The sequence below is a fragment of the Coenobita brevimanus genome, chromosome 40, assembly GCF_032717465.1.
Source record: "Coenobita brevimanus isolate Jiangsu-jjx chromosome 40, ASM3271746v2, whole genome shotgun sequence".
Taxonomy (NCBI): Eukaryota; Metazoa; Arthropoda; class Malacostraca; order Decapoda; family Coenobitidae; genus Coenobita; species Coenobita brevimanus.
This window is the reverse complement of record NC_136993.1, coordinates 39,859,989-39,872,721: the sequence shown is the minus strand read 5'-3', so window position 1 is coordinate 39,872,721 and position 12,733 is coordinate 39,859,989. Positions and strand designations below refer to the sequence as shown.

At 42.3% G+C, this 12,733-nt stretch overlaps 1 protein-coding gene across 1 annotated transcript in view; it reads right to left on the bottom strand.

Annotated features, from left to right (window-relative positions):
* Nucleotides 1-6,988, bottom strand: part of LOC145397054 (ionotropic receptor 93a-like) — a 125,268-nt gene extending 118,280 nt beyond the window's left edge. The window contains exon 1 of the mRNA XM_080270268.1: nucleotides 6,911-6,988. Within this exon, the coding sequence (XP_080126394.1) occupies nucleotides 6,911-6,988 (78 nt within the window). The remainder of the gene's footprint in view (nucleotides 1-6,910) is intronic.
* Nucleotides 6,989-12,733: the final 5,745 nt, after the last annotated feature.

Genomic DNA, 12,733 nt, shown 5'->3' with positions numbered 1-12,733 from the left:
AAGGCAGGGCCTGCCATGCCCTTAAAGAGGTGTGATAATATTTCGTATTATGAGTTGTTACAGTTCCATCTATTGTCTGTCTGTCTGTCTGTCTGTCTGTCTGTCTCTCTCTGTCTCTCTCTCTCTCTCTCTCTCTCTCTCTCTCTCATACCCACACACACACACACACACACACACACGCACACACACACAGAAATGACAGTTGGCTGCATAATGAATGTAAGAATACATCACCAAAACATCATAACTCAGTTTAAACGTGATGATATCTGAACCCAGTGAAAATTCTGATGTGCTCTTTATGTTGTCGTGTAACTGCCTGTATATTCAGTGGAAGCGAACCGAGTGACTTGACAGGGAACAGATTCCTAAAGATATACACAATATTTCTGTCTGCAGTGAGGATTCATGTCTCCTTTAATTTTTTCTCATGTTTACAGGATTCATAGACTTACAACCAACTTAAAATTTCTGCTGTAGTTAGACGTAGTTGATCGTCATACCGTGTACTCTGGTCACTTCATCTCTCTCTAGCTACATATCATTGATCGCGACTCTCATTTCCACCTCCTTCCCAGATATCATTCCATTCCACTCCGATTTGCTCCATACCCGCCTCACCTCCTCCAATATAGGTAAGACTCAATATTTCAAAGCCTCTGCCTCTCTCACACCGTGATTCCATCTCTTTGGTAACTCTGTTGCGTCATTTCATCTACATTTAATTTTCTTCTCTCTCATCAATCTTCTCACAATGCCTCTGTCAACCACAGACCCACATTCTTATCGGTCAAGGATGCTCCCTAAACCTCCGTCTTAGCGATGTAATTTTCGATATGGCTAGTCAACATCAATTTGTATGTTCTGGTGGTGTTTCAGTGATTTCAATGACTTACAAGATGGTAATAAGGAGTAATATGCAAAATAAATTGCTTTGATGAGGTGGTAGGAAGCTTACTGAACCGACGAGAATACGGGCTATTGTGTTGCAAGGAAAGGAATGGCAGCATGAATGTTGACTATTCCAGTTCTATACAGCTGTACTAATATGCATGAAGGAGTAAAACTAACCATTACTACATACATTAATAATATGGGTAGAGGAAAAAGAGGTGAGTGTATGGACTGAATAATGCTACTAACCTGACTTTGATGGAGATTGCTTCTAACACAATGACCTACGAGGGTTTTGATTATCATTAATAATGTCACCTGAAGGTACAGGAAATACAGGTACAGAAAACTCCATATTACTTAAGGATGGAATATGAAAGCAAGTACCAAAAACAGAAACAGAATCAGAACAACAGTATCCTCCGTATTAGTGGAAACAGCTGTGATGTACTCTTCTAGAAAACCGAATCCAAGATAGGACTGGAGTCGGTGAAAGGAACAGCCTTAACGTAAAACATGTTTTATACAGCAGATATTTCCCATACACGACACCTGTACCAATAAGTAGCCTGTATAGAGTCAGCCATTTTGTAGGGTCGAAAAGAAACAAAGCGTCAACACTTCCAGTACCCACAATCTCTATGAAGTTCCCCTTGCAAGAGCAATAATGTTACCTTTCCTATAGGCAGGACAACGTTCAGAACACTTATCATGATTAATAAAGTAATGGGAGTGAGATGATGATTCACATAGTTGTGAGTCCAATATATGTAAGGGGACAGTCATTTGTATGACCTTCGACAGAGACTCATCAGTTCCTACGACTCCTTGGCAGAGGAGAGAAGTACACCATCACATGTCACATCTTGGATAATAGTACTGAAACATCTATTCGCAAAAATGCAAGCTTGACATCCTGGTTAGTTCTGTGAAAGTTTAGTCTACAGTCATAGAGAAATGCTTCTCCGTAACTTATTCCGTGATCCAGGTGGGACTCATCTCACTATCTTACCGTCAGGAATCCACTCTTCTCTCATACTATAATTAACCTTTAATTAAGCTCGTGACTCTTGGTTGATAAAGCTTTTAGAAAATCTTAAATTTTTCATGTGAGCTGCTGCTGCATTTGTTAGACCATTCAGCTGGCAATGGGAGAACCTGAGTTTGTCTTTCACCACTGTACTAGGGACCTGGATGTAAACTGATACTGCAGGTCATATATTGTATTAGGGACCTGGATGTAAACTGATACTGCAGGTCATATATTGTATTAGGGACCTGGATGTAAACTGATACTGCAGGTCATATATTGTATTAGGGACCTGGATGTAAACTGATACTGCAGGTCATATATTGTATTAGGGACCTGGATGTAAACTGATTCTGCAGGTCATATATTGAATTAGGGACCTGGATGTAAACTGATACTGCAGGTCATATATTGTATTAGGGACCTGGATGTAAACTGATACTGCAGGTCATATATTGTATTAGGGACCTGGATGTAAACTGATACTGCAGGTCATATATTGTATTAGGGACCTGGATGTAAACTGATACTGCAGGTCATATATTGTATTAGGGACCTGGATGTAAACTGATACTGCAGGTCATATATTGTATTAGGGACCTGGATGTAAACTGATACTGCAGGTCATATATTGTATTAGGGACCTGGATGTAAACTGATACTGCAGGTCATATATTGTATTAGGGACCTGGATGTAAACTGATACTGCAGGTCATATATTGTATTAGGGACCTGGATGTAAACTGATACTGCAGGTCATATATTGTATTAGGGACCTGGATGTAAACTGATACTGCAGGTCATATATTGTATTAGGGACCTGGATGTAAACTGATACTGCAGGTCATATATTGTATTAGGGACCTGGATGTAAACTGATACTGCAGGTCATATATTGTATTAGGGACCTGGATGTAAACTGATACTGCAGGTCATATATTGTATTAGGGACCTGGATGTAAACTGATACTGCAGGTCATATATTGTATTAGGGACCTGGATGTAAACTGATACTGCAGGTCATATATTGTATTAGGGACCTGGATGTAAACTGATACTGCAGGTCATATATTGTATTAGGGACCTGGATGTAAACTGATACTGCAGGTCATTAACTGTATTAGGGACCTGGATGTAAACTGATACTGCAGGTCATATATTGTATTAGGGACCTGGATGTAAACTGATACTGCAGGTCATATATTGTTTTAGGGACCTGGATGTAAACTGATACTGGAGGTCATATATTGTATTAGGGACCTGGATGTAAACTGATACTGCAGGTCATATATTGTATTAGGGACCTGGATGTAAACTGATACTGCAGGTCATATATTGTATTAGGGACCTGGATGTAAACTGATACTGCAGGTCATATATTGTATTAGGGACCTGGATGTAAACTGATACTGCAGGTCATATATTGTATTAGGGACCTGGATGTAAACTGATACTGCAGGTCATATATTGTATTAGGGACCTGGATGTAAACTGATACTGCAGGTCATATATTGTATTAGGGACCTGGATGTAAACTGATACTGCAGGTCATATATAGTATTAGGGACCTGGATGTAAACTGATACTGCAGGTCATATATTGTATTAGGGACCTGGATGTAAACTGATACTGCAGGTCATATATTGTATTAGGGACCTGGATGTAAACTGATACTGCAGGTCATATATTGTATTAGGGACCTGGATGTAAACTGATACTGCAGGTCATATATTGTATTAGGGACCTGGATGTAAACTGATACTACAGGTCATATATTGTATTAGGGACCTGGATGTAAACTGATACTGCAGGTCATATATTGTATTAGGGACCTGGATGTAAACTGATACTGCAGGTCATATATTGTATTAGGGACCTGGATGTAAACTGATACTGCAGGTCATATATTGTATTAGGGACCTGGATGTAAACTGATACTGCAGGTCATATATTGTATTAGGGACCTGGATGTAAACTGATACTGCAGGTCATATATTGTATTAGGGACCTGGATGTAAACTGATACTGCAGGTCATATATTGTATTAGGGACCTGGATGTAAACTGATACTGCAGGTCATATATTGTATTAGGGACCTGGATGTAAACTGATACTGCAGGTCATATATTGTATTAGGGACCTGGATGTAAACTGACACTGCAGGTCATATATTGTATTAGGGACCTGGATGTAAACTGATACTGCAGGTCATATATTGTATTAGGGACCTGGATGTAAACTGATACTGCAGGTCATATATTGTATTAGGGACCTGGATGTAAACTGATACTGCAGGTCATATATTGTATTAGGGACCTGGATGTAAACTGATACTGCAGGTCATATATTGTATTAGGGACCTGGATGTAAACTGATACTGCAGGTCATATATTGTATTAGGGACCTGGATGTAAACTGATACTGCAGGTCATATACTGTATTAGGGACCTGGATGTAAACTGATACTGCAGGTCATATATTGTATTAGGGACCTGGATGTAAACTGATACTGTTGGTCATATATTGTATTAGGGACCTGGATGTAAACTGACACTGCAGGTCATATACTGTATTAGGGACCTGGATGTAAACTGATACTGCAGGTCATATCCTGTGGGAAAACTGAGACGGGGAATAAAGTTTTCAGCCTTAACCATCCTGTAGCTGTTAATAGGCATAGATCTAAAGTTCGTATTCTCGTCGGTAAAGGAAGTTTCCTAACACCCCTTCTTTATCGATTTAATATTGGATATTAGTGGTTAATATTTTTCTGCGTTATTTGTGCAGCATATGGCGATACTGGAAGAATTTTCATAATGGAAGAGGACAGTAGAATGTAACAATTAAAATAAATCGCCGAGAGAATAGTATTGAGGAGATGCCTCAGCTGACGAGGTGCGGGTCGATGTCATTTAAATGTTTCGTTTAAACATAATATTTTGGGAGAGACCACTAGTATAGATGATGTTAATGAAGACTATATTTCACTCTCCCAGGGTCACATTCTCGTCGGGTAAAGAAGCTTCCTAACACCTGCTCCTTAGCGATTTATTTTTTGGAAAAGAAAATGTAAATTTATATGTAATTTCTTCTGTGTATGATAGTATTTTCATAATTTTAATGGACAGAAGAGGACAGTAAGGAGTATCCTCATGAGCAAAATAAATCGCCAAGGAAGAACTGTTAGGGAGATTCTTTAACCAATAATAATTCGGACACCAATCTGAAATGTTTATTCTATCGCGAAAAGAATCATCTGGAGGTATGAAAATACAAAATAATCGTAGTTAATAAGTAAACACAGGATCTTTGGTTTTCCAGATAAGAACAGATATCTTTCATTAGAAGTATGATCTTGAAACCTCCAGGGGGTTTTACTGAGGTAGAAAGGAAAAAAAAAAAATCCGAGCCTGAGCTTGGGCGGTCAGATGTATTTTTCCGGAACCCCTTGAATAAGAGAAATTCTTCCTGAGTTTAATAGTATTTTCTGGAGGTAACAATAAACTTATGACGTCATCGTAGTAACCAGAAAAATAATCTAAACTGTTTTATGCAGCTTGTAGGAAACTAGATATGAGTTTCATTAAACTCTTCAATAAATGTCCCTCGTTTCATTAAACTCTTCAATAAATGTCCCTCGTACTTTCAGCAAAGTCTTTTAGTAATTACCTGACAAATCTGAAGAAGACATCATCGGACTGAGGTTAACCCTGTCTCTCATGTTACGTCTTCATTATATTATTACTAACACAGCCCGGTGCTTGGAGGGGATGCTTGTACTTTGGGGTGAAGGAAAGGGGTGTAATCCTCTCCTTTGTGCAGGCACCCAGACTCCTTTGTAAGTTTCAGTGTTTGATGCTTTGAGTTTCTTTAATTTTTACTTCTTTTACTTTATCGTACTGTCTGCTTTTATTCTTTTATTGTCGTTTGTTTAACAGGTGTCCGGTGTCACACGAGGCAGTTGCGCCGCTAATTTTTCTTTGGGTTAATCAATCAGTCAATGATAACAGCTCCAGGCGATTATATTCAGTATTGTAAGTGCTTTCCCAAACTACCTGGATTGGATGTACCAGTAAAAAACTCTATCACTATTTGATATTCTTTCTATGTTGAATCATAACTGTCTGGGTAGAACACAAATACATTAACAGGCAGAGCATACAGTACGGTGCAGTACGGTGCGAAATTACGATACGGTAAGGTTGGAAAAGAGCGAAAAATATGGTTCGAAATTACAGTTCTATATTTTTTCCAACTTCAGTATGGTACGAAATTTCGAAAAAAAAATCGTACTTTTTTCGTACCATTTTCGAACCACACCACTCCCTGCAGTCTGCACTGAAATGGTAGCAGGCGAATATGGGTCTCTATGGTGTATTTAACTTACCTGACCTCATGTTACCTGACCTGACCTATCTCCCTTCTCTGACATAGTCCACACCTTCAACATGCCTTGCATTCCATACCCTATTTAACTTAAGGGACACACACACACACACACACACACACACATGTATAAAAAGATGGTGGCTGGCATGATACACTCGGGGACTTTGATGGATGATCGTGGAGAGTGCAGTCGTGTATTCGTTGTTCTCTCCTCTAGCGATCTAGGGCTGCCTCACCGGCAATAGTTTTGTAAATAGGGGAATAAAAGTTAGGTTAGCTAGTACTAATTTTCCTCCCTGGCCTTAGTAGATATAGTAAGTGTCTATATATGTTTCCTGAGATTGCCTTTGCTTACTCACCTCTGGAGTGTACTCCCCACTGATCGCTCTGTGGTGTGAGTCACACACAGGCGCGTCCTCCCGAGAGTGGTTTGAGAGGGTAATCTCAGACTAGGTGGGTCTTCCCCAGGTACTTTGTCCCTTGGTCGTTTTTCTCTTTCTTCTTGCTTCCTCCTCACGGGGGGAGTGGTTACTATGATGGACGCCCCTACTGCCTCCCTGAAGTGATCCTGACGACAGTAGGTATGACCAAACTGACCACCCCCAGACGGACAAACGCCAGACTTGTGCCCCACTTGATGTCCCAGTCGACAATGCCACCTTTGTCACTCTCCATGCGCTAGATTCCACTCCCCTGTCCAGTCTCAATCCCTTCCTTATCAAGAAGGTGATTGACCACTGTGCAGGATAGGTTGAACAGGTAAAAAAACTTGCAAACGGAGATCTCCTGATTAAAACTGTTAATTCATTACAAGTGAAAGATTTGCTGAAACTGCGTAAATTCCACTGTTACGATGTTGAAGCCAAAATCCCAGTCTCCATGAATTCTTGCAAGGGTGTTGTCACTTGCAGGGATCTCATGGTGATGAGTGAGGACGAAATCGTAAGTGAATTGGCGCACCAAGACGTAATTGAGGCTAGATATATTACTCGCTACTCAGAAGGCATAAGGACGAAGATGGCAACCATTGTCTTGACGTTTGCCAAAGTGTCTCTTCCCAGTTCTGTCAAAGTTGGATACGAAATTGTTCATGTTCGGCATTACATCCCTAACCCTTTGCGTTGCCTGAAATGCCAGCTGTAAGGGCATGGTGCAAAGACTTGTCGGGCTTCCCAGCCAGTGTGCGGCAAGATTGCAAGCCAGGGTCATGATGCACAACATTGTACATCTGAGACAGTATGTTGCTTTCACTGCAAGGGCACTCACTCCACTTCCTTAGGGACTGTCCCAAGTGGAAGGAGGAGAAGGAGGTCTGCACGGTGAAGGTAACTGAGGGCTTTTCCTATTACGAAGCTAGGAAAAAGGTGAAGGAGTTGGATGCAACTCCCACGCCGAATAGGTCCTATGCTTCGGCGGTAATGTCCCGTCCTGTGATGTGCTCTGTAGTGACGCACACTGATCTTGTCCTTCTCTGTCCTGCCACTCACAGTACCTCTCCATCTCGGCCTCCCGTCTGCTCCAACTCTCTCACTGACATCCCTAAGGTTTCAACCTATTCTCAGGCTGCTGCTGCCTCTCCATCAGTATGGCCTAAAGCGAAGCCCGACAAGTCTAGTAAAATTAACATGACCACCATCACAAAACAGTCTTGTCCTCATATTCTTCCAGTTCCCAGTCCAGCGAGGGAAAGGAAGGTTAGCTCTTCCTCGGGGGAGTCAGGGAACCTCGTAATTGACGACAATATGGAGGTTTCCGTGAACAAGCACCGGGATAGGTCCCCCTGTAGTCGCTCGCCTGCCGGCGGGCGACAGAAAAAGACAAAGCACACTGGCCCCCAACGTAAATCTTAAACCGCCACATTCACTATATTACAGTGGAATTATAGAGGTACTGGGAATAAATTACAAGATATAGTAATCTTGCTTTCTATACACAGGCCAGACGTTGTTTGTATACAGGAGACACGCTTGGAGGATCATCCTGATCCTCCACAGTTAAAACACTACCACTCGTATAGAAGATATGAAGGTCACGGAGTAGCCATGTACACACACAAATCACACCCACAAACAGAAGTGATTCTAAATTCTACTCTGGAAGCGGTCGCGTGCAGAGTAAAATTTAATAACACGTATCTGTCTATTTGCTCTCTGTACTGTCCTCCACATGGCCTCATTGATAATGATGCTTTATATTCACTATTTGAACATCTGTCTGGGAATAAGTTAGTGTTGGGCGATTTTAACGCCCATCACTATCAATGGGGTAGCTTGAGGATCGATGGTCGTGGGGAGCAAGTAGCCGACCTAATACTACAGTCCAACCTCTGTCTTCTGAACGATGGTAGAGCGACTCGTGTCGATGATCGAACTGGTAACTTTTTGGCCATTAACTTATCTTTGGCCTCCCCTGGTATACATCAATATTTCTCATGGGACCCTTACGACGACTCCTTGGGAAGTGATCATTTACCCATCTGTCTTTCTTATACACGCGACATCATTTCGGACCCTCCACCTCCAAAATTTAACTATAAGAAAGCAGATTGGGGATCCTTCTCAAGGATTGCCAATTTAGATATATCTGGGGAGACCATAGATGTTAAGGTCGAAAATGTAACTACTTCCATATTACACGCAGCTGAGGCTGCTATTCCCAAGACTTCTACAGTTCATGCGAAGCATAGAGCACATTGGTGGATGCCGGATTGCCGACAAGCAATAAGAAAATGCAATAGGAGATACAGGATTTTTGATAGTCAGCCCACTGAGAAAAATTTTATGGCATACAAACAGGCATGGGCTGAGCCAAGGAGAATAATAAGAAGGGCCAAACGTGACTCCTGGCGGTCCTTTGTGTCCACGGTGACTCGTACAACACCATTACGTAAAGTCTGGTCCACTATAAGAATATTAAATAATAAATGCCCATATTTCCGTCACCACCCTGCAGTTTAATAATAACATCTATGACGAGCCCGTGGACGTTGCTAACATCCTCGCCAGGAGTTTTTCTCATGTAAGTACCTCAGCCAATTATGATCTGCATTTCCAACATCACAAACGCATGGCTGAGCTACAGAATATTGACTTTGCCACAGAAGACGTAGACTCCCCGTACAACAAAGAGTTTACGCTAGATGAACTGCTCCTTGCCCTTAAATCCTGTAAAGACACCAGCCCTGGACCAGACACCATCACGTACGATATGATCCAGCATCTTAATCAGGAGAACCTGATTAAGATGTTAGCATTGTACAATGAGATTTGGGCGTCTCGAACGTTCCCAAACTCATGGCACTTTGCGCACGTCATACCGATACCCAAAGAGGCTGGTCGTCTTATGAATCCCACTTCATTTCGTCCTATTGTGTTGACTTCTTGTCTATGTAAGGTCATGGAACGAATGGTAAACAATAGGCTTCTTTTTGTTTTAGAGTCGAAGAATTTGTTAAATGATCAACAATGTGGCTTCCGTAAATACAGAATTCACTAGATCATTTAATGAATTTGGAGCATTGTATTGCAGAGGCATTTGCCAATAAAGAATTCATGATAGGGGTGTTCTTGGACATCCATAAAGCCTATGACATGACATGGCGATACGGTATACTAATGAAGCTCTATGCTTATGGTTTAAGAGGAGATTTGCCTATTTTTATTTCAAATTTCTTAAGGTACAGGACTTTCTCTGTCAAATTGCCCCGTAATGTAACATCGAATATATTTATCCAGGAAAACGGGGTGCCACAGGGAAGTGTGCTTAGTCCTACTTTATTTAGTATTATGATCAATGATATTCTGTCATCAGCTCCCATACCCAGGAATCTTAAATACTCACTCTATGCTGACGATTGTGCAATATGGCACTCCTCCTGTAATGCACAATTTTCGGCTGGGCGGATTCAAGCAGCCCTTGACTCCGTCCACCAATGGGCCTTGCAGTGGGGATTTAAGTTTTCCATCCCTAAGTGTGGTGCTGTAGTTTTTACAACTCGTATCGTCCCCGATCTGCGTTTATATTTGGATAATCAAACGGTACCTTTTCAAAATTCTGTAAAGTTTTTGGGCCTCCACTTTGATAGCAGAATTAATTTTAAACTTCACGTTAATACTTTGCTTGCTCGTTGTGATAAATCGTTAAATGTCCTTAAGTACCTAGCGGGTACTACATGGGGAGCCAACAGAAAATCTTTATTAATAGTGTATAAGTCCCTTATTCGATCGAAGCTAGACTATGGCGCACAGGTGTATGGCTCGGCATCCAATGCCACGCTGAAAGGATTGGATGTGCTACAAAATAAATGTTTGCGAATGTGTCTTGGAGCCGTCCGGTGTACCCGCTTAGCTCGTATGGAAGTGGAGGCGAATGTGCCTCCCCTCCTTATTCGCCGTGACCACCTGGTCTTTTCATACAGCATATGAACATATAGGAAAAGTAATATCTGCAATGTGGCCTGTACCCCCCTGTGTCAATACCACCATCTCATGCGGGGGGGTGCGTCAGCCACTTGCCGTTTGCCTCCACTTACTGACTCAGGAGCTTGGTGTGGACCCCAGTGACTGTGACAAGTTGGTGCTTAAAAATATAGTGCCTTGGGAGCCACCCGGCTTTACTGTTGATATTACATGGCTCTCAGCACCAAAGGCCAAGGCGCCGGAGGCGGAGGTCCACCACTTGTTTCGTAACATCATCGTTTGTCACTTGGGGTCCCATCAATTGTACACTGACGGCTCCAAGTCGAGTGAATGTGTGGGTGCAAGTGTGTGGTCAACTGAATGTGCACTTAGGTATCGGTTGCCAACTCATACATCTGTGTTTGCAATGTTGCCTGTACCCCCCTGCGTCAATGCCACCATCTCATGCGGGGGGGGGGTGCGTCGGCCACTTGCCGTTCGTCTCCACTTACTGACTCAGGAGCTTGGTGTGGACCCCAGTGACTGTGACAAGTTGGTGCTTAAAAATATAACGCCTTGGGAGCCACCCGGCTTTACTGTTGATATTACATGGCTCTCAGCACCAAAGGCCAAGGTGCCAGAGGCAGAGGTCCACCACTTGTTTCGTAACATCATCGTTTGTCACTTGGGGTCCCATCAATTGTACACCGACGGCTCCTAGTCGAGTGAATGTGTGGGTGCAAGTGTGTGGTCGACTGAATGTGCACTTAGGTATCGGTTGCTGACTCATACATCTGTGTTTACCTCCGAACTTTTTGCTATTGACAAAGCCATAGACTATGCTCTCAATTCTAGGCATGACTCATTTGTCATATTTTCTGATTCACAATCAGCCCTTCAGGCAGTTGCATCTTGTACTACGGACTCTCACGAGATCCAGGGCCGCATCGTTAATAAATTGCATTCGTGCAACAAGTCATTTACGCTGATCTGGGTGCCTGGTCATTGTCGTATCTACGGCAATGAGCAGGCTGACTTACTTGCAAAATCGGCTGTAGAGCTCGAGGAGACTTGGGACGTTCCTCGTGATCTACGGTCGAGTCTCTCTCTTGGAAAGAAATCAATAAATCTTCTATGGCAAGGTCAGTGGACCAGACTAAATATTCCAACTTGTAAGCCGCACCTGGGCGACTGGGACACGGCCAACCACCCCAGTCGCCTTGAAGAAAAAGTATTGGCACTGTTACGGCTCAATGCCACCATTGTAACTCACATGAAACCATATATGGAAAGACGCTTCCCACCGCACTGTGACATCTGTAATGTGGTGTTATCTATCAGTCATATCATCCTGCGCTGTCGGCGATTTATTCGTGAACGTGCTTCACTTATGAATTACTGTGGCGCAGTAGACGTCCCCTTCACCCTTTCCACCATCCTGGGTGATGGGGACATTGTTATGACTGATAAATTGATGGCTTTCTTGAGAGAGACCGGACTGATCAGAGTGATGTGACTTTTTTACTGTGTGGTTATGGTTTTTATCAACGGTAAATATGTATATATTGTAATATTAATTAGGGTTGACAGTTGACATATTTGAAATAGTTCATCCTCCCACTGATCTGTTTCTAATATAGATGTCCCCTACATTAAACCAAGTTCCTCGCCTGACAGTCACCAGCTGATGAGTGCAAGTGTGCAATATAGGAAGGTATTGGGCACTTGCAGTCGATGGTGGTCTGCTGGGCGAGGTTCTTCACTTTTTGTACAAATTATGTAAATACATTATACCAGCTTCCTTAAGTTATTCTAATAAGGGACGACAGCTGATGTATATGGAAATGTTCCTGACTCGCCTGGTTCCCTTTTCATACATTGATGTCCCCTATATTAGGTTGTGCCTCGACTGACAGTCACCAGGTGATGAGTGCAGGTATGTAATGTAGAAAAGCATTACATATCTGCAGTTGATGGTGTTCTCTTGGTCGAGGCTTTTTTACCATTACTGTAGGTCTAGTTA